Raw genomic sequence first — 24706 nt, 5'->3', positions numbered from 1 at the left:
TTTTAGTCCGCTGCATCAGTCTCTCTCTTTAGCTTTTCACACCAACCCCTAGCTCGCGAGAAGGCCACACTGGACGAGGAAGAGTTTGTGAGAGAGAAAGACGGGGTACCGTTGCTACGCGTATTCACTGCAAACAACACTGCAACAAAGTTGTGCATTCTATAATAATGATCTAAATACACGAAAACTCTTTGGACGAAATTGTGTGACCTGGACCTCAGAGTGGAATAAGAAAGCGCCGCCCAGACCATAAAACCACGTTCTCGGCTGTGAGGATGTTTCAATGTTTGATTTCGCAAACGCGGCCGAAAGCTTGGGTGACATTAAGAATGACAGCGGAGTAATACTCTTGTTTTTCAAATGCATTTCATATCGCAGAGGTTATCCGCTTTACTTGTTCAATGGTTCCATGTTGTTTGCGAAATCAAAATTTGTACTTTGGGATTGCACTGTTGGTGTGTAAGCTTGATATGATTAAGGAACAGCTTTTCAAATATCTTTGATAGATGCCAGCCGGCTGATAGGTCTATATGATGATGGCTGGGTCTTGTCTTTTCCAGCTTTTCCGACAGAGATTCATCATTATGACGATAGATTTTCTCCAGTGTCTAGAATAGTACCCCCATTTCATCATGCTGTTGAATATTATGGCGGAAAAATATACTGCACAGCTTGGCAATTCTATGATCATTTTAGGCAAGACGAAGTCGTGGCCCAGCGCTTTTTATACCCGATACTCAAAATGAGTATTGGGGTATATTAGATTTGTGGTGAAAGTGGATGTGTGTTACGTCCAGAAGGAATCGTTTCCGACCCCATAAAGTATATAAATTCTTGATCAGCATCAATAGCCGAGTCGATTGAGCCCTGCCTGTCTGTCCGTCCGTCCGTCTGTCCGTCCCTATTAGCGCCTAGTGCTCAAAGACTATAAGAGCTAGAGCAACGATGTTTTGGATCCAGACTTCTGTGATATGTCACTGCTACAAGAATATTTCAAAACTTCGCCCGCCCACTTCCGCCCCCACAAAGGACGAAAATCTGTGGCATCCACAATTTCGACGATACGAGAAAACTGAAAACGTAGAATCGTAGAGGATGACTATATGTTCTAGAGTGTAAAATCTGAACCAGATCGTATAATTAATATAGCCAGAATCAAGAAAACAATTTCATTCTTTCTCGCTCTGTCTCTCGCTAACACACAGGTTTCATGGTCGGTTTTTCCAATTGCAAAATATGAGTTCAAGGATCTCAGAACCCATAAGAGCTAGAGCAACCAAATTTGGTATCCACACTCCTGTGATATCGGACCTTGACCGTTTTGTGTCAAAATTTCGCCACACCCCCTTCCGCCCCCGCAAAGAACGAAAATCTGGGGCATCCACAAATCTCAGAGACTATTAACGCTAGAGTAACCAAATTTAGTATCCGCACTCCTGTTAGATATCACTATAAAACGTATATCTCAAAATTTCGCCCCACCCCCTTCCGCCCCCACAAAGGACGAAAATCTGTTGCATCCACAATATTGCAGATACGAGAAAACTAAAAACGCAGACTCATAGATAATGACCATATCTATCAGATTGCTGAATCTGGATCAGATCGGATCAAAAGGAACAAATCAATTTTCAGTGGCTACGCAGCGCCCGACGTCACGCTCAGACTGATTTTCTGTCTCTCTCACGCAGTCTTTGTCGTGTCGTTTAATATTCGCGGCGTCTGCCGGAGGAGAGCCATACTGACTAAGTATCGGGTATAACTGTAGAGTTGCGGTGTCCGCAGCAACTCACAACGTTCCCCCTCGTTTTATTTATGAATGAATTGGTTTTGAATTCTGTAAAACTAGTAAATAATGACATTGTGTAAATAACATTGTAAATAATAATTGTGGCTTCCACAATTATGAAGATACGTGAAAACCACCATCTTTAATTTTTTTATGTTGGACGTTGATATGCAATGACTGCATCTTACAAGTGGCGATGTAATTACTGCACTGTCAAGTGGTCCGTGTGACACCAGCAGAAGGCTGTTACGCGCGGATCACAGGCAAAATGCAAACCGACCGAGGGGCACTGCCGCATGACGCGAGGCGCGTAGCCGAAGCGAACATGCAGGAAAGATAGCTGTTAGACTAATATGCGAGGAAAACTATAACAAAACTTACTAAGAGAACTAAGAATGCATTCAAAATACAAATACCACTACAATTACTAATAAGGAGAAAGGTATGTGAGTATTAGTAATTTATTAAGAGCGAATTCTAATCCGAGCATAAGACCCTAAACGGTTCCTGCAAGAAATAATTTGATCTAAAAAGTTAAAGGGACAACGGTATATAGTTTCTAGTGAATCTGATAAAAATCGTGAAGTTTATGCTGCGCAACAGATCAGGGAAAACCCTTCATCAAGTTGTGCATACAAATCACACCAATCTTTTTTCTACGGTTAACTAAGGATGGGAGGTTTACTAGTAGCGATATATATGACATACGTCATAAATTTGACTGGTGAAGAGAGGGAATTTTTGAAGAGGACTCTTTGAGACCTGGAACAAAGGTAGCTAGAAATCCATCTCAGGATGAAATGGTTTACAGAGTCGAATGCTTTACTAAAGTCGGTGTAAATAACATTCGTCTGTAAGTTACCTTGGAAGCCTTTAATGATGAAAGAGGTAATCTTTAACAAATTCGTGATTATTTATCGCCCCCATAAAAATGCATACTGAGTTGGAGATATATCTGACCTGCAGAGATGTTTCAGGTGCAGAGCTAGTAGTAGTAGAGATGGTTCATTTAACAAGGGACTTAAAATGCCGTACTTCCTCGGTGAACCGTATGGATACGGCCGACCAGGGAAGCTTTCCTCAGAATAGGTGGTTTGGAAAAATTGGGCAAGATCGGCGATTACGTGATCATTATTAGCCGATGTGTTAATAAATTTCAACGTGATGGGTGTGCGGACGTTCTACGCTTACTGTTTACGAAGCTGTAAAACTATTTAGGGGCCAAAGAAAAACGTATCCTGCATCTAGATAGATAGTTGTTATGACATAGATCATAAAGAACTAATAAGTTCAAAATTCCAACAAGAACCAACTTCTTGAAATTTTTTATAAAGTCTGGATTTTATAGGTTGAATTGAGTTACGCACAGGTCAAGCAAAGTCATGTCGTGACATTGGTAAGGTTATGCAATATGCAATAGGTTATTAGGCTCGTTTACCCAAGACCCAACAGTACCTGGTAAGTTAAATCTTTGTCTTATAGCGAGGAAGAAATAGTCTTTAAATAGATTCTATAATATCAGAAGAAGGTGGAATATACGAGTTGGGCTGATTTGGGAGATTTATGTGGACCTATTCTTCTTCTTAGCCTTAAACTCTCACCACTAAATGCTTTGCTCAAAATGAAAGAGCAAATGGTATCAAATTGAGTTGTGGAGACGCTTATCTTAAATGATGATCTCCCTGGCATAAGAGAAGTTAAACTTCTCCGCCTGAAGTCAGGGGCCAGCCGTAAAACAAAAACTTGTCGGTGGGTGGTATCTGTGGTGGCAATATCCGAATGTCTAAACTTCTATTCACTGGTGGGATCGAATTGAACGGGACAGCTAGGGAGCTTGGGCACACCACGGAGACGGACGCTACAGACGTTATTGGCTGCACGTTCTCCGAGGCGATGAATTCGGTTACCGAATCTGTATCGCCAGCAGCTCTCGTTGCCCTTGGAGTGCCAAACGAAATCAGCTGTTGCACACTTCGGAGTCAGTTTATCGGCAACGAGCGGCTGAGTGAACGTTGGCAATTGCAGATCGCGGAGAGTAACTCTTTTGCTTTATGGCTCGGAGCCCATCGTATAAGCCCTTCCGCGTCTGCCTCATTAAAATTTCCATCTCTTTCGCAACTGTAGTGCAAACCATTACGATTAGGGATAGCATCACCCACGAGGCTTGAAAATCCAGGGCATTTTGCGTGCACTGGGTGATGTCCTTCTTGAAATTTTTGTTTGGCGCAGACAACAGAGAATTCCATTCTTATTGTTTAATTGTTTACTTAAAAATTCTCAATACAAATTAGTATCAGACCAAAGTGCCAGACAAACGCTCAAAGCGGAATTATTAAAAAAGAGAGCAGAGAGGAGTGCGGTTATAGCAAGAGCTAATAACAGAGAGCGCTATTGCTCAGAATGTTTAAAGAGCGAGAGAGGAAGAAGCCTTTTTTTGGTTTGAATAATATGAGGAGAGTGGTAGCTAAAGCAAAGGCTACGGGATAGAAGCGGGATAAATTCAACGTGAGCGTAATTACAGAAAGCAACACACGATTAACCGATGCCCAGAATAAATACTGTCGGGTCAAGCAGTTTAAATATTGTAAATTATTGCCAGTCCAAAGGAAATGCATTTTGTTGTTGTCATTTCCTTTGCCCCCACTGTAAAGATCATTTGCTACCGCATATGCACATGCAGCGGAATTCTTTCGTCTCTTTATATCGCAATCTCTCGCACTCGGCTTAACAGCGGCCCCGAGCAGCTCTTACGCTCTCGGGCTATCCTACTCTCTCGCTCGCGTCTAAGCTTGCTGCATAGGGCCCGGCAATTTGGCCCGTCAGCCCTTGCATGGTCAGTCTTGAGCTAATCGTCGCAGCTATTAGATTAACATCCTCGCATCAATCGTTTGCCCCCGTTTATTTACATATGCAAATAAATTGTGAATTATATACAACCTCTCGACTTTCATTAACTTCAAATTGCAACAGTTATTAAAAACGCTTAATAGCTTAACATTTGGTGACCCCGACGTGATTGTGCAATAAATAATCCATCAGTGCAATCACAAACTAATGTAGCATTCAAAGATCTAAACTAATTGCCATCTCAACCAGTGTCATCGACCACATAAGTTATCCATACATATATACACCGGCCTCCCTTGCATATTCGGTAGTGCACGTAGCTGTTGGCTTGCGCTTCTCTTTTTGGTCATCTTCCCGCAAGAAACGTTTCTTACACCGGCCGCCTTTGTATATACGGTTTGTACATAGCTGTTCGCTTGCTGTGCTCGGTTATTGTCTTATATTGCTCGTGTTACTCTTTGAGATCATCTTCCCGCTAGAGACGTTGGTCTTTCTGCTATCGCTGCCGCTACCATGGAAATTAATGCTGCTAACGAAATTCCAATGACCAGTGAGCAAAACAGGGTGTCTTTTTTGAAGCTTAAGTCAACGGAATTATGCGAGAAAATGAAAAGGTTAGCTACCGCTTGGCAGAATGAGTCGTCGGACTATGACTACTACATTCTCGTGGTAAAGCAAGAGTAAGTCGAGAAGTTGATCGGCAAATTTGAGATGTTTCACGGCGAGCTTGAGGAATTGGATCGAAGCGAAATTCACAGTGGTTTGTGTGACATTTTTGAGTCACTTGACAGCTCGCTGAAGGCGGCGATTATGAGGGAAATGGCTAAGAGTAGCGGCCGCATGCCGTTTCATTCTACCTTGGTTACCATTCAACACTACGGTTGAGTTTGCCGGCTCGCAATTTCTACCTCACCGTAGACAAGTACCATCCCTGCCTCCTATACAATTGCCGACGTTTAGCGGCGGGTATGTGAACTGGACGGACTTTTATTCAATGTTTGCCACCATCATCGACAGCCATCCGGACTTAACAAACATAGAAAAGCTCCAGCATTTGCGTTCCTGTCTGCGGGATTCGGCATTGGAGGCTGTTCGGTCGCTGGAAATCTCAGATGGCAATTATGCTGTGGCATTAGATTTGTTGGAAAACAGATTCAATAATCGGCGATTGGTCTTTCAGGCACACATCAATGAGATCTTGGCGCTCCAGGCTGTGGAACCTGGGTCAGTGGTCATGCTTCGGGAGCTTTCAGACAAGTTCAATTCACATTTGCGCGCGCTCCAGGGTTTGGGCACCACTGAGCAGATCGCAGGATGCATCGTCGTGCAGGAACTTCTCCGAAAACTGGATCCAGCGAGCCAAGAGAAGTGGGAGGAACGATTCAACGACCCCGCATTCGCAAACTTAATTCCGTCGTGGGAATCTATGGCCTCGCTCTTGGAGCATCGATGCAGATCATTGGAGACGATGGACTTTTCCATTGCAAGCTATGCGTTAAGCAATCAGGTGGGCAGAAGTAGAAAGCATAATAATTCTAGGTCCACATTGGTTACAACGAACCAAACCGTAGCACACTGCGCGCTGTGCAACGATGGTGCTCACGAGGTCCAGCACTGTCAGAAGTTTAAAGCGCTGTCCCCCACAAATCGCCATAAAGAAGCCAAGCGGCTTTCGTTGTGTATAAATTGTCTCAGAACAGGGCATCGATTACTTCAGTGCACCTCGAGCAACTGTCGTACCTGCGGGGGTAGACACCACATACCCTCCTTCATTTTGGTAGCCCTGAAGATACCGCAGTCCAAGGGAAATCAGCGCCGTATACTCCATCTCAGTCTGCGCTGTCTGAGTCTACGCCGTCTGAGCATACCACTGAGCCCTCTACTTCAGCGTCTACCTCGTCTGCCCTTATTGCCCAAGATCTCAGGAATGGTGTTGTTTTACTTGCCACGGCTACGGTCTTAGTCAAAAATCGTTCCGGAGTTTTAGTTCCCTGCCGAGCGTTGCTGAATTCCGGCTCCCAGCTGCATCTAATAACTTCTCGTTTCGCGAATCAGCTTCAGCTTCGAAAAATGAAATCATCGACTGCAGTCTCAGGAATAGGCGACTCTAGCTTCGTCACGGATGGATTTTTGTTGGCCTGCACTCTCGCTCATTGGATTACTCATTGGATTACCATTGTTGCCACTAGCATATCCGATCGACAGCCAAGCTTTGGAATTGACACTCAAAACTGAAACATTCCATCGAACATACCACTAGCTGATCCGGAGTTTTATAAGCCACAGAGGATCGGCTTGAGGTGCTTCTTCGGAGGTTTTGGGAGGTAGAAAATTGCATCGAACCAATAGTAAAGTTTACCAAAGAAGAGCTAGATTGTGAAGCACACTTTGTGCAGCATTTCCGTCGACTACATAAAGGCGATTATTGTGTTCGGCTGCCAACAAAATATAATTTGGATCTCCTTAGAGAATCTTACAATCAAGCGCTTCGTAGATTCCTGACCCTGATGTCGCCCTGATGTTTAATCTCAGTATGCATCATTTATAAAGGTACCTTGATTTAGGCCATATGTCTCAGGTTCCTGTCCAGTCAATCAGCAACTGCCGATATTTTTTACCTCACCATTGCGTCATGAAGGAAGATAGTTCTACGACCAAGCTTCGCGTCGTTTTTGATGGATCCGCTTCAACCTCATCTGGATATTCCCTGAACGACGTTTTAATGGCTGGTCCCGTAATCCAACCCAAACTGTTTCATATTCTTGCTCGATTTCGGTCATACGCCGTTGCGATTACGGGAGATATATGTAAGATGTATCGTTGTGTTAGAGTCTCGACCGAGGATAGCAACTTGCAGTGTATTCTGTGGAGAAATTCCAGGGAAGAAGACTTGCGTGTGTTTCAATTGGACACCGTTACTTATGGGACGAAGCCTGCCTCCTATTTATCTGTGCGAGCGATGCATCAGTTGGCAATGGACGAGCAGATGGCGTTTCCAGTTGGAGCTGAAATCCTTCGCCGTGACTTCTACGTGGATGACTCGATATCTGGAGCCAGCTCTCAGGAAGAGGCTATCCGAATTCGGGATCAAACTACTGGAATTTTGTCTAGAGGTCAGTTCAGATTGAGGAAATGGTGTTCGAACGTCCCTGCTGTGCTGGATGGAGTTCCGGAAGAGGACAAGGAAACATTTTTAAAATTCGACGATGGCAGCCATGTGACTAAAACTTTAGGACTTGCGTGGGATCCGGTTTCTGATCTACTATTATTTTCGTTCTCGGCCCTTCAATCTTCTTTGAATTCCTGCAGGCGCTCTGTTTTGTCATCCATAGCGCGATTCTACGATCTTCTCGGACTAGCTGGTCCCGGAATTACTAAATCCAAAATCTTTCTCCAGCGTTTGTGCCAAGAGAAGTTGTCCTGGGATGAAAGCCTTCCAGTCGCACTGAACACCGAGTGGCAGGAAATATGCACCAGTTTTGGTCAGATTCGTCGACTTGAATTTCCTCGGCTTCCAGACTCTACGCTGGAAATTCACGGATTTTGCGACGCTAGGCTTATGGTGCAAGCATTTATGTCGTGTCCAAGGGTCAGCACTCCAGCAGTCACTTACTTTGTGCCAAATCTCGTGTGGCTCCTTTGAGACATTTACAGTACCAAAGTTGGAGCTTTGTGGAGCGGAGTTGCTGGCTCGGCTTATATCTGAGATAGCTGGAATGAATGTCTTCAAGGGAAGGTGTTACTGTTGGTGTAATTCTGCCGTTGCGCTCTCTTGGATTCGGGACGAGCCGTCAAGATTTAATATATTTGTTGCAAATAGAGTGTCAACGATTCAGGAAATAACCGAAAAAATGGAATGGCGCTATGTTCCTACAGCTTTAAACCCAGCCGACATTCTGTCTCGAGGGGCTCATCCGACTGAGCTGAATGAGTCACCTCTTTGGGATCATGGTCCTCCATTTCTTTGCGGCTCCACAGATGACTGGCCACCCACTGTGCTACCTGATAAGCCAGGCCTTGAACTTCGTCGGAAGGCTCTTCTGGTTAAATCGCCCTACATGGACATTGTTGCTGATTCCAAGTATGCGAAATCATTTGCTTCTTTGCAACGCGTTTTCGGATACATTCACAAGTTTTGCAACCGAATTCGGCACCCCGGACTCACTGTCTCAGACATTGAACATGGAACCCAGGTATTGCTACGACTAGTCCAGCGTACTCAGTTATGGGAGGACATGAAGTCACTGCGGGCAAGGGGAGCAGTCTCCTCATCGAGCTCAAACTCATCGTTATCGGATTTCATGGATCAGTTTGGACTTCTCAGGGTAGATGGTCGACTGAAAAACTCTTCGTTGGATTTTGATGGCCGTCATCCAATCATCTTGCCCAGCAGCCATCCACTGACTCTTGCAATAATCACCCATTTTCATGAGCGGAATCTGCACGCTGGTCCTCGAGCTTTGCTTGGACTAATTCGGCTGTTCATCTGGAGCTTATAAAGGACTTATCCACAGTTGCTTTTCTTCATGGACTAAAGCGCTTCATATGTACCAGACGAAAGCCGCGGCAAATATGGTCAGACAACGCAGCCAATTTTGTCGTAGCTAAGAATGAGCTGATGGAGTTAAAGCGCCTGGTCCTCAGCGATGACCATCAGAAGGCGCTGCTGGATTTTTGCTTGGTCGAGGCTATGGACTGGCATTTCATTCCTCCGCGCTCCCCTCATTTTGGTGGTCTATGGGAGGCTGCAGTGAAGACGGCCAAGTACCACTTCTACCGTGCGATAGGCAACTCGGTTCTTGGATTTGACGAGCTGCGGACGCTGTTGTGCCACATCACGGCACTGATTAATTCAAGACCTTTAGTTTCAATTTCAGAGAGCCCTGCTGATCTATATGTTCTAACTCCAGCGCATTTCTTGAATGGTGGCCCTCCTGCTTCGTTCGCTGAGCCTGACGTCACTCAGCTAAACTTCAATCGCCTGGACGGCTGGCAGCGCGTTTCATACCTGCAGCAGCTCTTTTGGTCCCGGTGGAAGGAGGAGTACATCACGTCACTGCAGCAGCGCTCAAAGTGGCGCACTGCGAAGCCCAGTTTAGCAGTCGCAGATTTGGTTCTTGTCAAGGATAAGAATCTTCCTCCCATCAAGTGGCCACTGGCGAGAGTGGTCGAGCTTTTGCCTGGACGAGATGGCGTTTCCCGAGTTGCTGTGCTGAAGACGTCATCTGGAATCACCAAGCGCGCCGTCAACAAGCTGTGCCTGCTGTCCCTTAAAGACGCTGTTGAAAGTCAGGCTTCCAACCGGGGGAGTATGTCGGGTCAAGCAGCTAAAATATTTTAAATTATTGCCAGTGGTGCGGGCCAAAGGAAATGCATTTTGATGTTGTCATTTCCTTTGCTCCCACTGTAAAGATCATTTGCTACCGCATATGCACATGCAGCGGAATTCTTTCGTCTCTTTATATCGCAATCTCTCGCACTCGGCTTAACAGCGGCCCCGAGCAGCTCTAACGCTCTCGGGCTATCCTACTCTCTCGCTCGCGTCTAAGCTTGCTGCATAGGGCCCGGCAATTTGGCCCGTCAGCCCTTGCATGGTCAGTCTTGAGCTAATCGTCGCAGCTATTAGATTAACATCCTCGCATCAATCGTTCGCCCAATCATCCCCATATGTACATACGCGATAAGTTGGTTTACTTATGCAAATAAATTGTGAATTATATACAACCTCTCGACTTTCATTAACTTCAAATTGCAACAGTTATTAAAAACGCTTAATAGCTTAACAAATACAAAATGAAGTTTTTACTAAATGCAAAGTGAAAATAAAAGAAGCGTAGCGCAAACGAAAAAGAACAAACGACTAAGATCGGATTATTATTATAGCAAGAAAGAACAAATCAATTTTTAGTGGTTTTGATTCATTTTGATTCTCATTCTTTCTCGTTCCCTGTGCGACCTCTGGCGGAGAGGAGCCATACTGACTGAGTATTAGTGTAGAGTTTTAATAATTAAAATGAAAACAGATCGGCTTCTTTTAGTAGTAGTTTTTAGTATTCAAAAACAAGTCAAAGTATTCTCCTTCGCGCTTTCGGAATTTTGTATATCTACCTACATATGTACATATGTATATAAAGTAATAAAATCTAAGAATTAAAATAAACAACATAAAATGCAAATATTTTAAAGCTCTCTTTTGAATTGAATTTTTAGATATGGAAATCGAAAAAAACATTGGCGTTGCGGATATGACAACAATGACAGAAATTGACGAAACCGGAATAAACCATAATCTTAGTCTTCGATACTGTAGTGACATAATTTATGTATCCTTTTCAAGTTGCTACTAAGCTTTTTTAAAGGTATATTTTTAACTAAAATTTAGTCGTGTTGTTCTTTTAAGGGTAAGTATTAAATAAACAGTAGTGTTTTTTTTTTGTGGTACAAAATGCCCACCCTGGGATTTTTTTCTTTTATATCATAGAATTCTCTTTTTAACAGTTTCATGGGGCTGCTTGAACTTGGTTGTCAGGGATCCCCAAGGGTTGTCCCCAAGCTCTGCAATCTTTTTATAATCGATACTCACTCATTTTGAGTATTGGGGTATATTAGATTTGTGGTGAAAATGGATGTTTGTAACGTCCAGAAGGAATCGTTTCCGACCCCATAAAGTCGAATCCGAATGAGATCGGATTATTATTATAGCCAGAAGTAACAAATCAATTAGCAGTGGCTACGCAGCGCCCGTCGACACGTTCTGACTGATTTTCTGTCTCTCTCGCACGTACTCTTTATCGTTTAATGTAGCCATACTGACTAAGTATCGGGTATAAATATAGAGTTGCGGTCTCCGCAGCAACGCACAACGTTCCCCCTCGTTTTTATCTGATATCGTGCTTTGGACAGAATTCTGCAGAGCAAATAGTGGTAGTGTTAAGATGAGATGGGGAGAAAAGTGTCTTGAATGAAGCTATCTCCCTGGCATAAGAAAAATATACTTCTCCACCTTTAAGCCGACGGCTTTTATTTTGCTTTGTATAAAAGCAGTTACGTCATTAGATGTGAGGTCAGACGCCATCCTTGAGGCAAAAACTTGTCGTTTTTGTGGGTGGTTTAGGCATCACAGGACTAGTATCTGTGGCGGCAATACCCGAAGATCTACTTTGAGTGGTCGGAGTTAGTTTTTCGGCAACGAGTGGCTGAGTGATTGTTGGCATTTGCAGATCCCGCGGAGTGACCCTTTTGCTCCTCGGAGACTCATTAAGCAGTTGCAGACTGCCAAACTGAGACTCAATGGCTAGAACCGATCGTATTGATTTTTAAAGCCAACGGTCAGCTCTTTAAAGCCCTTCCGCGTCTGCCTCATAAATATGACCATATAATTTTCCAGCACCCGGCATGCCTCATAACTATAGTGCCAGCCACTACGTTTTGAGCTGTCATCGCCCACGGGGCCTGTCAGCCCAGCTCATTTTGTGTGCACTACGCTATCGACTTTACAAAACTTTGACTTTACAAAAATATATCCCTAAATTTTCATGAGATTTTTTTTCCCTTTGAAATTCAGTTTATTTCAGGAAAAAAATATTTATTCGTTCAGAAGCTATAATTTTAGGAAGCTGAAATAGCCGAAGGTCTCACCGTGCGACGCTTGATAAATGTTCATAGCAACAACCTAGTTGGTTAGCCAACCTCATTTTGAATGACCTGACATGGATTTTTTCGGATCTCATGCATCAAACTTGTGCTAATAGCAATCTCTCTCTCCCTTTCATTCTCTCTATTTCTCATTGTGTCTAAATAGTTAAGGAAAGTTTTAATTTTGGCATGAAATCAAAAAAAGCACACCACATCTCTTTCTCTAGGTTACGATAAGGTTAATGAATCTCTTGAACCAAAACTCTCGGAGCGCAATTTTACGGTGTACAGGAAAAGCTCCAGTCAAAATTCAGCTTAAGAATCGAAGTTGCTGGTAACTCTAACTCAGAATTTCTTCTATAGCGTGTAGCATAAAACGTACAGGTTTTCGGAGCATATGGAAACTAAACTGGAGGAAGACACGCTTCGGCTTTCGTCTCTGGTCGGCGGGGCCTGGCTTTTGAGGATAACAGGAGATGGGATACAGGAGTTCAAAGGGAAAGATCAGTATAAATACGAGAAAAAAGAAGACTTTAACCAGTCAGGTCTTTATTGGTTGAATTATCGCTAAGTTGCGAGAACGTATAAAACCCTCCAACAAACCTCCAAGATGTCGTTGACTCACATCCCTGTCAAACTGCATCAGGAGAAAAAGACATACTTGGACTACGAAGACCAGAAGCCCACGTTTTTACTACTCTCCTGGAGTCTGGTCCTTTTATACAGATGGCAAGCAAAATAACTGTGAAAACTCAGTGCAATGCATAATAATCAGATATAAGACCGTTGACCCTTAAAATTTAAAATGGAAAATGCACGACAAACGTCCTATATTACAAGCGATCTTGTTATGGTACATTACATTTTTTAAATTACAAACAACAGATTGGTGTCCGATACAAGCGGTCTATAGACTTACACCGGCTCAATACTTATTGCTGTAAATCCATATAAAAGCATAAATATATATAATAAGGTAAGATTTAATCTATATAATCTATTGAGAACACTAAGCTTTGATACCCTTACAGAGGTTTTTAAAATGTTGACCACATTTAATCAATCATTTAGTCAAACCGAAGGAATAATCTCTAGCCCTATAAGGTATACATAATTATATATAAGTCTAAAATAATCTATTTGTTGGTCCATCCGTCTTTCTGTCTGTCCGTTTAAGTGTTTTTAGCAAAGATATCCCCAATCATAGAGCTAGAATTTTTGTGTAGACTTCTATGTTATCACACTGAAATAAGTGTGTTCTTATGAAGATAAGAGAAAATTGAAAACGCCGAAAAATCAATATTCTATAAGATTGCACAACATTGCGATCGGATCATTATCATAGTATGTGACCGGCCGGGGTATGCTCGCCGCGCCGGGGTCCACAGAAATTAGTTTGATCTCTGGATGTGGTAGCTGAAAGAGAGTCTCGTGGTTTAAGAATGAGGCGTGGATTGAGCGGTACAAAGAAATATAGTTATTTTTATTGTTCTTAAAAGGTGCAGAGTTTGGTAGGTGCTCGGATCTTCCATCTGGCTCTACCTTCGGGTTCGTCGTTCGGGGTGGCCGCACGCGGCGGATAGCTGCGTGCTGGTCCTGGCGATCGTCCGGTCGGTGTAGTGCGTTCCGAGGAGAAGAAATGTTGCGGAAGTTTCAATGCGCTCCGAGGAGAAGGAATGTTGCGGAGGTTTTAATGCGTTCCGAGAAGAAATATTGCGGAGGTTTCAGTGCGCTCCGAGGAGAAGTCGAGGTGCGGAGGTTTGCGCTCCGAGGAGAAGACGGGATGCGGAGGTTTAAGTACGCTTCGAGGAGAAGTCGAGATGCGGAGGTTTAAGTGCGCTCCGAGGAGACGACGGGATGCGGAGGTTTAAGTACGCTTCGAGGAGAAGTCGAGATGCGTTTTTAAGTGCGCTCCGAGAGGGATAGAGGATCGCTGGGGCTGTTGGTGGTTGCTGCTGATGCTTACCTCTCCACGGGTCGGAGCGGAACTGATGCTGATTACTCTGGCGGTGCTCCTTTTTTTAAATATACAATCAATAAATCAAGTTGAAGTGGAGCTGAAGTTTTTTTTTGCCAAAAAAACCTGTAGGAAAGAGATCTCCCATAATCACCCTGCTGGCTCTGCGATAGCATAGTGAACGAAAAATATGCTGGGTTTACAGGCCTCGCAGGTGATGCCATGGTGTGCGCTAAAGTTATGAGACATGCCGTTTGGTGGACAATGACATGGTCATATTTATGAGGCAGCCGCGGAAGGGCTTTAAGGAGCTGACCAGTGACTTTAAAAAGCTGTAAGATCATAGCCATCTCAGTTTAACGGCTTGCAACTGCTTAATGAGTCTCCGAGTCGCAAAAGGTTCACTCCACGGGATCTGCAATTTCCAACTGTCACTCAGCCGCTCGTTGCCGAAAAACGGCAACCTTAAAATACATCCAAATACATAAAAATTCTTTTTCTTCATATACGAAGTGACTTTCCTAGGTCATAACACTGATACTCATACTGATCAAGGAATTTTACCAGATGACAAGAAATACGATGTCATCGAAAAATACCCAGTCCCTACAGACGCAGAAACCGCTAGAAGATTTGTTGATTCATTAAAAACTTCGCTTATTATTCACGCCACATACATCACGCCAAGCAAATGCCAAAAAGCATTCGAATTTTTAAAAATTTCTCTTATGAATTCTCTCAACTTTATTGAAATACCCAGATTTTAATAAAGAATTTTGCCCCATAACAAATGCCAGTAAACAAGCCTGAGCAGTTTTAAATCAAAAATATGGAGATAAACAATTGCCCGTAGCATATGCTTCCCGCTCATTTACAAAAGAAGAAAGCAATAAGAATACCACAGAGCAAGAATTGGCAGCCATTCACTGGTCACATTTTCGACCATATATATATGGTACACACTTTACAATTAAAACAGACCACAGACCATTAACATATTTGTTTTCAATGATAAACCCCAGCTCAAAATAAATAATTTTAAAAATATCTCTGCAAGTGTATTAAAAGTCACTACAAGAAACCAAAGTAAACATAATAAATCCTGCGCAGGAAAAGAACAAGTAAATTTGCCAAGGCAAACTCTACGCCCAACGTACAAATGACAAACTCAACAATATATACATATATGCTTTCGACAGAGTAATAATATACACTATTGGTCCATTACCACGATCAGAGAATGGAAATGAATACGCAGTCACCTTAATATGTGATTTAACAAAAGCAAAAGCTATATTCGAACCAATTATTCTAAAGTACGGTCCCTTTACGGGAATGGGAATAGAATATGAAAATTCTATTATTAATAACTTGTTGAAACACCTAAAAGTAGACAAGACAACATCTACTGCACACCACCACCAAACATTAGGTACCATTGAAGGAATTCCCAGAACATTCAATGAGTACATACGTTTGTACATATCAGTAGATAAAACTGATTGGGACATATGGTTACAGTATTTCGTTTACTGTTTCAACACAACTCCATAAGTAACCCATAATTATTGTCCATACGAACTTGTATTCGGTAAACAAAATAACTTACCGATTCAATTTAATAGCTTAGATAGAATAGAAGCACTTTATAACATAGATGATTACGATAGAGAGGTTAAATTTAGATTAGAAACCACTAATAAAAGAGCGAGAATACTTTTAGAAAAAAATAAAGCTAAGCAAAAGAAATTTTATGATAATAAAGTTTTGGATTTTAAGCTAAAAATAGGAGACCAATCCATCCTCACCGTTTGATCCACTAAGAACATCGTCAAAGTAGAAATCTTCCAGTAGGATTTTCGCGGTATTCGGAAATTCATGATGATGATCCGAAGCTAGTTGTTGCAACACCCGAGCCGCTAGGAATGGCGCACATGAAGTTCCTTATGTGACGGTACATAGTTGAAAGTGCTTGATTTGGATCTTCTCTCCAAACGATTCTCTGAAAATCTCGATTCTTTTTGCTAAGCCATATTTGGCGGAACATTTTCACAATATACGATGAGAATACGAATTTGTACATTCTGGGCCCTATAAAGAGAGTGTCGTTCAAAGCCTTACCATTGGCGTCGCGGAATGACCCGTCGAAAAAAACTCGGAACTTTCAACCCATCACAGGGTGGTGTGGCATGTTGAAATGTTGCCCAGAGGTGATTTCTTCCGTTGTCAGTTGTTGCATGTGTCCTAATATTCTCGTATGAAATGTATGTATTGTATTCGTAGCTGCCCATTCTGTTGCAAGCGACGTTCAACCGATTTGAAACGATTTGAAGGGCTCCTTGTAGAGGATCTCCAAATGCAGGGCGTATGGTGTGGAACGGAAGCTCCACGATATACTTCCCCTTTTCATCACGAGTGTGTGTGGTGAGAAAGTGTTTCTCTTGTTCATCTTCGGGTTCAAGTTTGTTCGTTCAGTCGACGTTATCCAGCTTCCAAAACTTCTGGAGCCAAGCATTTATATCCAATGTTATTGTTAGTGCAATTGCGTTGCTTGCTTGGGGTGTCATGAGTGACATAATAACCCATCCAAAAACTTATGAAATGACGATAAGATAGCCCTTGCTGTCATACATCTTCCTTCCTGTAAATGTAGACGAGACGTTTTCGCTACTCAATAGTATGTCATTTGGTGCGTTTGGTACAGAAGTGGTACACATCGAGTGCCGATGCATCAATGTTTGGCCTTGCCAATGATGAAGTGATTCTGGCAAGTACATGGGCGTTTACAGTCAAATGATCCTCAGAAATCCGGGACTTGATGTGAAGTGTGCTGAATCCCCTTGTGGTGTCAGCTATCACTGAAGATACTCCCGAAACCAGGATGCTTGAATGCAACGGTCCGATACATTCGAGAGTTCTGAGCCAGTATCCAATAATGCCGACAAGTTATGTAGTCCCCATTTGCTTTTTGAACATAAACCATAGCCGTGGGTAATGTGCTTCTGTTCAATCCTTTTGCTTGAGTAGATTGTTCAGTGCTTTGCGCACATACAATCGATGGTGTGTCCTTTGCTTGGGCAATTTGACTTGACTTCAGTGTTATAATGCGCGTTTGAATTACTCTGATTCGCAAAAGTCCCAATTATACCCGATGTAGTATCTAGTAAATGGAGTAGTGAGTGGTGGTGACCTTTGCACTGTTTACATGTGTATTTCAATTTATACTTGTTGCTCAAATGACCAGTCTTCATACAGTTATAGCATAGATATGTATCTTTTACAAAAGATCGCCTTTGCAAACCTGTCATATCCAAAAATTGTGGATAGCCATACAGAATGTGTTCAGTCGAATTGCATTTGGTGCAGTTGCTGCCTTCAACTGCCACCATCGAATGTGTGAACCTTTATGACTTGTCCCCTTTAGTTACTGTTTTCCCTGCAGACGCAGGCTCCCCTTTGCCTAGTTCAAATTCCTCGCAACAATCCAAGAAGTTGAAGAAGTCGTCGAGAGTCGGTGAGTCTTTATCCACACTGCGTTCCGTGTCGGCATCAAGTTTTTCCAGTGCTAGATATATAATCCAATAGTCGCGTCCCGTTTGATTTGCAGCTTCCAGACCACGTACAGTTTCGTTTGCACCGTCGGACACTTTACGCAAAATCGCCGCATCAGTTTTAGCAGTTGTGGGCAATCTCATAAATTGTTCCAAAAACGAATTTACGGCCTCGGCCGATTGTACATTTCCATTACATTATGTACATGTACATTATTATCGCAGCTGCTGTAGTCTGATAATTACTGAGTGAGTGATATCTACTATTTCTACCCCTATGATATAATACAGTGTTTGTATTTCATGACATTTCAGTGCCACAATATATTTGCTAATGGCGTCATTCATTGTTTTAAATACTTAAAATGAGTATAGGGGTATATTAGATTTGTGGTGAAAGTGGATGTGTGAAACGTCCAGAAGGAAGCGTTTCCGACGCCATAAAGTATATATATTCTTGATCAGCATCAATAGACGAGTCCATTGAGCCCTGTTTGTCTGTCCGTCTGTCCGTCCCTATCAGCACCTAGTGCTCAAAGACTATAAGAGCTAGAGCAACGACATTTTATATCCGGACTTATATCCTTCACATGTTGGGATCCGCGTGTAACATCCTTCTACTGGTGTCACACGGGCCACTTGATGGTGCTGTAATTGCATCGCCACTTTTAAGATGAGGTCATTGCATATCAACTTCCAAAAAAAAAAAAATACTGGGTTGCAGAACGGGCCTTTGCAGTCTGCAGGACAATTGCGCGTGTACGTCTTCATTTCGTTCTTTTGAGGTGGCAAAGTTTTATAATTTTGGCACATGTTTGTTATATATATTTCATGTGAAAGAGGGAGTGGAAGAATTTTTTCTTTTCTTTTGATCTTGTTGCCAAGATTCGATTTGATCTATTTTTATACCCGATACTCAAAATGAGTATTGGGGTATATTGGATTTGTGGTGAAAGTGGATGCGTGTAACGTCCAGAAGGAAGCGTTTCCGACCCCATAAAGTATATATATTCTGGATCAGCATCAATAGCCGCCCCCACAAAGGACGAAAATCTGTTGCATCCACAATATTGCAGATTCGAGAAAACTAAAAACGCAGAATCATAGATAATGATCATATCTATCAGATTGCTGAATCTGGATCAGATAAGATAATTTGTATAGCCAAAAGGAACAAATCAATTTTCAGTGGCTACGCAGCGCCCGACGTCACGCTCAGACTGATTTTCTGTCTCTCTCGCACGCACTCTTTGTCGTTTCGTTTAATATTAGCCGCGTCTGCCGGAGGAGAGCCATACTGACTTAGTATCGGGTATAACTGTAGAGTTGCGGTGTCCGCAGCAACTCACAACGTTCCCCCTCGTTTCGTAATGTTTTTAGCCGTCTCCCGACGTGGTGTTTTGTATAGTCTAGTTTCGTAGTCTCTGCCTCCACTTGTTACTGCTGCTCTCGTTTCTGTATTACACTTTGCTTTATTTATCCGTTAATTTCACAAGAAGTAGAGAGAGCGTCATCAATTGATAAGTTATTCTTCGTTGGTTCTTTACTAACGTATTTCATATCTCATAATTTCAAGCTTACTTGGCTAAGACCGCGCAGCTGAGCTGCCAGAAACGCCGGCAGCGGAGCGTCCGCATTATGTTTAAGCTTAATGTTTATATGCTCAATCACGCATTCGCTGAAATGTTGAACCTTTTGGATATACGCCACAATTAGAACTCCCTTTGTCATACATTATCCTATGAACTATACCTTAAAATTATAGCACGTCATATTTAGTATCACCTAAACTTAGCAAACTTGTAATTCTTTTCTTTCCTCCTTTCCTTTATTTATCGTTAATTCTTTTAGTATCTAAGTTCAGTATAATAAATTACATACTCATTAAAAAATAACATTTTTTTGTATTCACGTTAACGTTAACGTTAATTCGTTAAAATTGTTCGATTTGGTAAACCGGAACACTAATTAAAATCGAGTTCGAGAGTTTAGTTACCAAACTTAATTTTTAAATAGTAATTACGTTCAAATCTGTTAATCTTATTTAAGGAATATGTTCACAAATATCACGGCCGGAAAATGGGTTACTCAGACCCTCATGTGTTTGCTCTAGCTGAAGCTGCTTATAAAAGTATTGTTGATGATCAAATAAATCAGGTAAGATCACTTCAACCAAATACGTAAATAAAGATTAATAGATATGTATATAGATTTGATTTTAAAGTTTCGCTTACTCTTGCAGGCATTATGATTTAGTCTTGTTTATCTCTCCGTCCGTTTACTTGTTTCTATAAAGACCAAACTTTTTTATTGCATACAGTAAAATACGTATAGTGTTTTGGAACGATTGCCCAAAAAGATAACACTATGGTACAAAGCAGTCATTTTTTTGTTATTTGGTGAACATATGAACCAGCTCTGAATGGTGGCTAAAACGATAAGTCATTGATCTAAGTAAGAAAAGTCTCTAAGAGATGAGAAAATAGAAATTAGATGAGAAAATTAAATAGTAATCGGTAATCAACAAGGCATTTCGCGTTAATGAGCCAAAATATTTTTCAATTTGCAGTCAAGAACATAAGAAAGAATTGTCTTTATTGTAAAGGAGTGATTGAAGATGTGCAATCGAATTTGGGATACTTTATTGTTAGCCGTTTGGTAACTATATATACAACCTCCCTTCCAACAAACTAACTTATTTTTTAATAACCTATCAGAATGCTAGAGGCCTACGTAGTAAGCTCGGCATTCTTTTCCGGGATAGTGTTGTATTTGCTTCCCACGTTATTGTGTTTACTTAAACCTGGTTACAGCCGGACATTCTTCTTTCCGAGGTTTTGGCAGGTCGGTACACAACTTTAAGAAGAGACCGTTCGTCTCGACGTGCAGGAGGAGTTCTGATTGCAGTGGACTCTAACTTCACGTCGGAAAACTTCACAGTCAACGTTCAACAGGAACTTGAATTCCCGTGTGTAAAACTGATTCTTCCCGCTTTTGCTATATTCATTACTTGCTCGTATGTATATTCCACCTTCTTCGCAAATCTCAATTTATGAACAGCACTTGTCCCCTTTAACCGCTGTTTCTTCCTCGCTATCAGATAAATGTCAAAAATTCCTTGGGTCGATTGCTTGATCTGTGCTTTGTATCGGATCCGACCATAAGGTTGTTAGCCCGAGCCTTTCCGCTCACTATACCTGAAGACACCCACCATCCTACTTTCGAAGTGTCGCTAGATATAGGCCAACTGTATTGGATCGGTCGAGTAGGCTACCTGATTAGATCTGGAAAGCACCCTTTGGTTTACCAAAGAATTATCAAGTCTAAAAAACTTTAAATCAAGACTTTATATAAAATGGCAAAAAGTTGGTTCTCCTACTTCTCACTCTCGCTATGTAATAGCTCGGTCAAACTTTTCAGTTCTTAGGGCACAATGCTATATGAACTACCTATCTCGATGCAGGATACGTTTTTCTCAGGACCATAAACAGTTTTACAGCTTAAACAGAACGTCCGCACACCCATCCTCGCTATCATTTCGTAATTCGTCGGCAAATAATGATCAGGCAATTGCCGATCTTTTTGCCCAATTTTTCCAAACCACCTATTCCAAACCACTGCATTTTCAGTCCCTTGTTAAGTGAATGTTCTTTACTTCATGATCTTCGACTAGTTCAGCCGGTGTTTTCAGCGGGTCCAGACGGGGTACCAGGTTGTGTACTCAGGTACTGCGCCGAGGCTCTGTGTGGACCTGTGCTTAAACTATTCACCCTGTCCATCGATTCTTCTTGCTTCCCCCCCATCTGGAAGGAATCGTTTATAATTCCTCTCCATAAAAAAGGTAGCAAGTCTGACGCAAAAAATTATAGAGGTATAGCAAAGTTAAAGAGGTGGTCAAAGGAATTTGACGACCCCTATAGAACAAAGACTCTCTATATCTCGCTAGTTCATCCGATCTTAGAATACTTCTCCTGTGTATGGTGCCCTCAGTACAAAGTACACCAGGACCGTATAGAATTTGTACAGATACATTTTTTACTCTTTGCTCTGCGGGGCTTTAACTAGGATGCGGGTGTGAGACTCCCATCTTACTCTAGTAGACTGCTATTGGGACGCGTTTGCAGCAAAATCTTTTCGTTTTCTCTTATTTGTTGTTCACATTTCACATTTTTTGCTGTTATGTGCAAACAACTGTTTCTTGCTAACATTCTGATAGCCAAACTGGCCAAACTGATAATGTTTTCTATTTTTTCCCTTTAGCGATTAAGATTTGTTTTATTGTATAATAAGCAGTTTACTTTTCATTTCGACGAGGAAAACGGAAAACTTGGGTTTTGTGCAAACGGGAGAAACAATTTTTGCCGTGGCAATTTTTGCCAATGTGTTTTATTTTTAATTTTTGTTTAATATACTAATTATGTAACTTGTTCTTTTATTTGAAGTCCTGTGTGATATCTGGAGAATCAGGGGCTGGAAAAACTGAGACCACAAAATTTATATTGCAATATCTATGTGCAATTACTTCGAACGTTTCCTCTTGGGTTCAACAGCAAATATTGGAAGCCAATACTATTCTTGAATCATTTGGTAAGTAAAGGCTTAGTTTAATGGACCGAGTCTTTTAAAACCACTATATGGTCGTCCGATATGTACATATGTATACAATTGTGCTTAGTTTTGTACTATATATGAACTGATAGATATAGATTCGGCTATTGATGTCGGAAAGCTTCCTTCCTTTTGCTAGTGATCGGACGTGTTTCGTATGCGCTCCAAGAAATGTCTACCTACAATGTATGTTACACAAAAAAAAGGTTATAAATAAAATAGCAAAATAAATTGAAGTGATCCTATCATAGCGAAAGAACTCCATAAAGCTAATATAACTATTTGTATGTATACAAGGTAATAAGAATAAAATAAGTGCCACGAATAGCTCGCGCAATATGAGTAGAGTTTCAAAGATAAATCATAGAAACTCCAAAAAGCTTTAATTTTGATAGACATTGTAGTGACAAAGAATATCCTGTGCAATCCAAAAAAAAACCAAACCACGTTCGGAGATATCATTCGATTACTCGCCTGTTCTACTCAATCCTGTTCAATTCCCAGGGCATCCTTATAGTCTCACAGGGCATCACTGTTGACACACTGGAATCTTGCAGCAACAAAATCTCAACACCACATGGAATGTCTGTATTTACGAACCCAAACAGAACTAATCTGCAAATTCAATAACTTGTTCTGGAAAAGCGACGATTGAGACCTAAATGGCAGTGCTACAGATCGTCAGATCGCCAACAAATTAAAAGCGGCTTAACCAGTACACCAACCAGCACATCGGAGAGAACGACATAACGGCACGTGAAATTCTGGAAATTGCACCAGCAACCTACACTATCCCCGACACCGCTGTGAATCTACACCATCGTGGGCCTTCGTGCAAGAGTCTTCCCAGAGCCATGGAAGCAACAAAACCCAGGCAAAGGACAGGAGCGATGCACTTGCAGGAAGGTTCCAAAAGCAGCTATAGGTACAGGTGGCATGTTGGTAGATAATGTCATTCTCTATAGTTCTCGTATATTCAAAATTGTAGATGCCAACGTTTTCTCACTGTCAAACGCATAATTTAGGGCTTTTAAGTGTAGTGTATTGCGCGCATAAAACCCTCTGTTATATAAAGAAGGCACAAGCTAAATTGTCGTTAACATTTAGTTTTGGCTAGGAAAATCTCTCCGTTTTGAAATGGAAAATCTTGCGTTTTTTGAAAGGAGAGCACCGCCAAGATATTCAGGGTTTTCTGGAATTGACGTAAGAAGACGAGAATTATTACTGCTTGGATTTGGCAGACCAATGTCCGCAGCTCGTCGAAGCCGAAGAGTGGCGATCCCACGGAGTGATAAAAATGCTGTTTGGCCGTCTTCACTGCAACCACCCATAATAGTCCGAAATAAGGCGAGCGAGGCGTTATGAATCGCCAATCGAAGTCGTTGTTGATGCAATAATAATGAACGTCTGCACGATGCTTCTCGCTCATAAACAGTCGTCTAATGACCTCCAACTCGTTCCATGTGCACACAAAATTGGTCGCATGGTCCGATCAAATACATGGAGGATTGCAAAGAAACGTTTAAGGTCATTCAAGAAAGGAGCAGTTAATACGTCCTTCACTAATTTCACTAGAGAATTTTCCAGAGCTCAACCGTACGTGGTTGTGGCAGGTAAATCGGTATGGAAGCCGAACGGCTCCGAAACGCAGAATGCGCCTTTAAACTTTATAGAACAAATTAAGAAATAAAACTTATTTGTTGTCTTTATTTAAAAAAATAATTTTTAAATATTAAAATTAATTGAAATGATAAAAGGTTTTTAAGGTTTAATCGGTCATAAAACATACATATATTTGAAATGAAAAATGCTTATGATAAACATTTTGATAGTCTATTGTATGTATGTAATTTTTTTTTTTATTGGACGCAGTGGAGGTGATGCAATTACTGCACCGTCAAGTGGCCCGAGTGACACCAGCAGAAGGCTGTTACGCGAGCATGCAGGAAAGATAGCTGTTAGACTAATATTCGAGGAAGATTAGCACGAAAGTTTCTAAGAGAACTAGACATACATTCAAAATAAACATAAAAATACCACTAAAATTACTAATTACAAGTTACTAGAAAGGTGTGTAAGGATTAGTTATTTAATAAGAGGAAGATATAATATGGTAGAGAGAATTATAATCCGAGCATAAGACCCTAAACGGTTCATGCAAGGAATAATTCGATCTACACAGTGGAAGGAACAATGGTATACAATTTCTAGTAAGTCTAATAGAAATCGTGAAGTTTATGCGGCTAAACAGTTCAGGGCTACGGTTAACTAAGGATGGGAGGTTTACTAATAGCAGTCTACTAATTTTCTAGTCTAGGA

The 24706-nt window shown here is 41.6% G+C and overlaps 1 protein-coding gene across 8 annotated transcripts in view; it reads left to right on the top strand.

The window, feature by feature from the left end:
- Positions 1–24706, top strand: part of LOC108154923 (unconventional myosin-VIIa) — a 118681-nt gene that overhangs the window by 8059 nt on the left and 85916 nt on the right. For 7 of the 8 annotated variants that reach the window (XM_033389754.1, XM_033389751.1, XM_033389755.1 and 4 more), the window contains exons 2-5: positions 10847–10959; positions 13185–13247; positions 19829–19936; positions 22222–22366. In XM_033389754.1, the coding sequence (XP_033245645.1) occupies positions 10849–10959; positions 13185–13247; positions 19829–19936; positions 22222–22366 (427 nt within the window). In that variant the 5' untranslated portion in view covers positions 10847–10848. The remainder of the gene's footprint in view (positions 1–10846; positions 10960–13184; positions 13248–19828; positions 19937–22221; positions 22367–24706) is intronic. The other variant, XM_033389752.1, reaches the window with a different exon arrangement.

The sequence above is a fragment of the Drosophila miranda genome, chromosome 2, assembly GCF_003369915.1.
Source record: "Drosophila miranda strain MSH22 chromosome 2, D.miranda_PacBio2.1, whole genome shotgun sequence".
NCBI lineage: Eukaryota > Metazoa > Arthropoda > Insecta > Diptera > Drosophilidae > Drosophila > Drosophila miranda.
Note: the sequence above shows the minus strand (reverse complement) of the source record. Positions and strands in the feature narration are given on the sequence as shown.